Source organism: Silurus meridionalis, chromosome 18 (genome assembly GCF_014805685.1).
Source record: "Silurus meridionalis isolate SWU-2019-XX chromosome 18, ASM1480568v1, whole genome shotgun sequence".
Taxonomy (NCBI): domain Eukaryota; kingdom Metazoa; phylum Chordata; class Actinopteri; order Siluriformes; family Siluridae; genus Silurus; species Silurus meridionalis.
This window is the reverse complement of record NC_060901.1, coordinates 5,538,513-5,543,512: the sequence shown is the minus strand read 5'-3', so window position 1 is coordinate 5,543,512 and position 5,000 is coordinate 5,538,513. Positions and strand designations below refer to the sequence as shown.

At 42.9% G+C, this 5,000-nt stretch overlaps 1 protein-coding gene across 10 annotated transcripts in view; it reads right to left on the bottom strand.

The window, feature by feature from the left end:
- sox5 (SRY-box transcription factor 5) overlaps window positions 1-5,000 on the bottom strand; it is a 236,306-nt gene that overhangs the window by 48,347 nt on the left and 182,959 nt on the right. For all 10 annotated transcript variants that reach the window (XM_046872985.1, XM_046872987.1, XM_046872986.1 and 7 more), the window contains one exon: window positions 3,454-3,540. In XM_046872985.1, coding sequence (XP_046728941.1) covers window positions 3,454-3,540 — 87 coding nt within the window. The remainder of the gene's footprint in view (window positions 1-3,453; window positions 3,541-5,000) is intronic.

Below are 5,000 nucleotides of genomic sequence, written 5' to 3'. Positions count from 1 at the left end.
CTTTCTTTCTTTTTCTCTATGTCTTTCTTTCCATCTTTCTTTCTTTAGTTGTCTCTTTTTTTCCTTTTTTCTTTCTCGCTCTCCCCACCATCCCTCCATCTTTCCTTCCTTCCTAATGTTGATCATTCATTCATTCGTTTATTCACTCATTCGCTCAGTCAGACATTTACAAGATTGTGTGAGTTATAGAAAAAACCTGTGTGTGTGTGTGTGTGTGTGTGTGTGTGTGTGTGTGTGTGTGTGTGTGTGTGTATTAGACACTACTATGGTGATCTAAAGCAAATGTGTCTAAGTAGGTCTATGGATTTCAGGTCACTTCTATGAGCTACAACTCTCCCTCCCTCTCTCTCTCTCTCACACACACACACACACACACACACACACACACACACACACATGCACACACACATGCACTGGACAATCCCCCTTTGTTCCCTGCCTCTACCTTGAGAGGGGCTGCATTCCTCACCGGGGGGAAACATATGAGGAAAAAAGGGAGAAAAACGAGGGAGTCACAGGAGCTGACCTGACCTCATGCCCCCCACAGGAAGGTGAGAGTATGCACCATTTGTCCACCCCTCCCTTACACACACACACACACACACACACACTCAACAATGAACAATAAAGGCGACTGTCAGGGGTGGCCCACTGGAAAAAGAACCAAGCGTCTGTCCTTAACAGCTCAGAGGCCGAGGCTTTTCACACACGGCTGCAGAGCTCCGAGTCTCAATCTACAGGAGATAGGCTTGTCTAGAGTCTGACAAGTCTTCCAGATCGAGGGATAGAGAGAGAGAGAGAGAGAGAGAGAGAGAGAGAGAGAGAGAGAGAGAGAGAGAGAGAGAGAGGTATAGAGAGATGTGGAGAGGTGGAGTGGATCAAAGAAAGCTTTCTCTTGTTCGTAAGATCTCTGCTGTAGCTCAAAGGATCTCTGTGGGTCGCCTTATTCATAGAGTCACGACTAATAAAGACAAAACGCAGGAAGACATGAAAGAGAGGAGGGGGACACACACACACACACACACACACACACACACACACACACACACAGGTGAGGGGTAATAAATAAAAACAAATACAATAATACATTTGCTTGCTTCTTCCTTTCTTTCCCCCGGCTTTCCTTTATCGACACTTCTATAAACATCTGCATGTAATCTGCATGTAGTACGAAAATTTGGATTTACTGTAATAACACACACACACACACACACACACACACACACACACACACACACACACACACACATACACACACAGAGGAAAGAAAACTCTGCTTTCATCAGTCATGAGCAATGGTTTTTCACTCGGATGGTGAGAGAGAACAGAGGAGAGGATCAATACACAGTTTTGCGCTGATTCGGAACGTCCTCAGGCGGCGCCTCCGAGCCTCAGCGTGCCTCACACACACACACACACACACACACACACACACACACACACACACACACACACGGCACTGCTAATTAACTAATTAGAGAGAGAGAGAGAGAGAGAGAGAGAGAGAGAGAGAGAGAGAGAGAGAGAGAGTACCAGAGAGTTAGATGGAGGGAAAGAAAGAATGTAAGACAGAAATGCCATATTTTTCATGCAGCTTGCGGGAGATGGAGTGATAGAGGGAATAGATTGAGAGTAAGAGGGAGAGACAAATAAGAGAGGGAAAGCGAGAGATAGAAAAAGATTTCATATTTGTCATGCAGCTTGCGAGAGAGGGAGCGATAGAAGGAGAGAGACTGAAAGAATGAGAGGGAAGGAGAGTGAGAATGAAAAAGACAGAGTAAGAGATAGAGAAAGCAGTCCTGTGTTAAACAGCTGATCAGATCTCTGACACGTTTCTGTCACGTGATTCCAGGGAACATCTGGCTGAAGAATAAAACTCTAACAAGCCTCAATTATTCTCCTCTCACTGAAAACAAATCAGTGGATGTAAGTAAACTTGTGTGTCCAGAGAATTAACAGGAAAACGATACCGCTTTTCCTCCGACACTGGAGACTCCGTCCAGAAACACCAGAAGAGCGTTTTACAAACAGAACAGCAAATGTTTGGTTATGATGTTTTGTAAATATTAAATATTAAATATGACTCGCACCACATTCCACTGAGCCGAATATTATAACAGTGACAGACAACGTGAGCTGCAGGAAAACGTTCTGAAAATGTTCTGGAAACATTCTGAAAATGTTCTGAAAAAGTTTTGACAACATTATGAAAATATTCGAAAAATGTTATGAAAAATGTTCTTATAATATTCTAAAAATATTTTTAAAATATTCTGGAAAAAAAAAAAAGGTCCAGAAAATTTTCTGAAAATATTCTGAAAAGGTTTTGACATCATTGTGAAATATTCTAAAAATGTTATGAAAATGTTCTTATAATATTCTGAAAATATTTTGAACGTATTCTAAAAAAAAAGTCCAGAAAATTCCCTGAAAATATTCGGAAAAAGTTTTGACAACATTGTGAAAATATTGTGAAAATGTCCAGAAAATGTTTAGAAAATATTTAGAAATTTTTCTGAAAATGATCTGATAATATTCTGATAATATTCTGTAACATTATGGAAATATTATGATAATGTTCTGAAAGTTTTCTGAAAGTGTTCTGGAAAAAAAAAATGTTCTGAAAATACTACTAAAATGTTATGAAAATCCTGAACCTACTGTTCTACTGTTGTCTGGGTTATCAATATCGAAATCAAAAACTTTTCAATAAAAATAACAGGCCTAGAAGGTTTTGTAGTGAACACACACACACACACACACACACACACACACACACACACACACACACACACACACACACACACACACACACACACACACAAACACAGTTCCCTCTCCTAGCAGGGATGCTCTCCTGGAGAAATGTCTCCTCAGCAGGGATCCTGCACCTGATCAATGAATCCCTTCTTCTTACCCAGAGTGCAATCTGTCTCGCTTTGATCAAACGTTTCCGCAGCACCAAGTGAAGGCCGTTTCTTTCTTTTTTTCCCTGCGCTCGCAGTTTAGCCCGCTAACCCTCCGAAAGCACATCGAAACCCCGTCAGCGCTAGCGTCAGCGGCGTGAGAACGCACGTTCTGTGACCCGACTCAACGTATCATTAGCCACGCTGAACGCAGGAGCCGCTGCGACTTAGCGAGCCTCGTTAACACGCCCGCGACATGCGCTTTCAACCAGCCAACTTTATTCAGGAGACAAAAGAAAGTTTGCGCGAGCGATGACACGAGCAGGTGTTTGAAAGAGAAAAAGAGTCGCGTGGAAAAAAAAACCTGCACGTGAACGAATAGACGTTTGTCCCGTTGTTTCTATTAAGAGCAACACAAAACAGGTGGCGCGTTTTACTGAGCGACTAATGCACTAATGTGTCTGACACACACTCACACACACACACACACACTCACTGACACACATACACGGTGATGCATGTGACGTCAACACGTCTTCCTGTTTACCTTTGATCTCTCCGAAGTGACCGGAGCCCATCGCCAGCAGCTTGTCCTTCCAATCCTTGGACAGAAGCCTCTCAATGCTTGGGGCCTCTGTGAGGGACGAGAGACAAAGAGAAAAAGAGAAAGAGAGAGAGAGAGGGAGAGAGAGAGAGGGAGAGAAAAAGAGAATCAACCAAAGGCAGGCCACATCACAATAAAGCTCATTTAAAGTCCATTTGCTGTAATAAAGGCTTGTCTCTCTAATGGCAGCAACAGCGGGGTGGGAAGAAGAGAGGATGGAGGGAAACAGAGCGAGAGAGAGAGAGAGAGAGAGAGAAGAGAGAGAGAGAGAGAGAAGAGAGAGAAAGAGAGAGAGACGCTGCTTCCTCACCTGCTGTTAGCCAATCATTAGCCCTGTGCTCCAGCTCACACAAAGAGCCTCTTAATGCACCACCACAATGGACACATTATCGAGCCTGGCGCTTTGTTTTTCTAATACGCCACGCAGACCCCCGTCCCCGTCCCCCCGTCTCCCACAAAACACGCTAATTACTGACCTGCCAAGGACGAGTCGGTTCAACAAATGAGAGAGACAGAAAGACACAGAGACACACAGAGACGAAGGCCAGATACTAGAATCGATACCGAGTCCGGTTAAAGGAATACTCCTCTATTGTTTCTTCCACCTCGTCACTGTCTACTGTAGCTGTAACTGGGGGTTGCACAGGGGCAGACAATTTCTTATACATTTCCAGAAACTTTTCCTTCATCTGGGGAATTTGGGAAATATTCCAAGTTGGAAACTTACCAGGAATTTATGGGAATGAATTTGAAATTTGGGGAGATTGAGATAAACTCTTATTATATACACAACATATACAAACATAAATACCACTACAACCAATTGCTAAAATCGATAATGATTGATAATGCTGTAATCGATTAGTTGGGCTGCTCTGGTTATGAGTTAGCCTGACAACACAGCCGCTTGGGGAAATGGGGGACAATACGGGGTCAACCGGCAACAGGAAAAAGTGCCGTCTAAACTCATCCGAGGCATTTTCTATTAAACACAACAAAGAAAACTGCACCTGGAAGCGAAGCGAAGCTTGTGTGGGATGGAAGAACCACAGTGATGCACGTAAAAAGAAAACACGCTGGTGTCACGGATGGAGAAACATCAGCACGGCGAGTAAAAGCTGTAGAATCCTCATCAGGTGAAAACGGTGTAGTTTAATAAAGTGCTGTTGTGTAAACTGTTTGTTTGTCGCACTGGATCTGTTCTGTCACGACTCGCGAGCACCTGGTTAACAGGTAACATAGTGATGAAAACTACACACACTAAATCTAAAAGCAGCAAATAACAGCAGCAGTAAACGATTCGGTTTTTAGTCCTTGTTGTGGTTTTCAGCAAATAATTATGAATTTGTACTTCAACTTTTTCCTTTTTGATTCAAACCTGTTCGCTTGCTGTTTCGGTCATATCCTTACGCCACTACACTGTACTGCTCACAGATAACTCTCATAGGACGCAGTTGAAAAGTTTAATGATAAGAATTATATATATATAT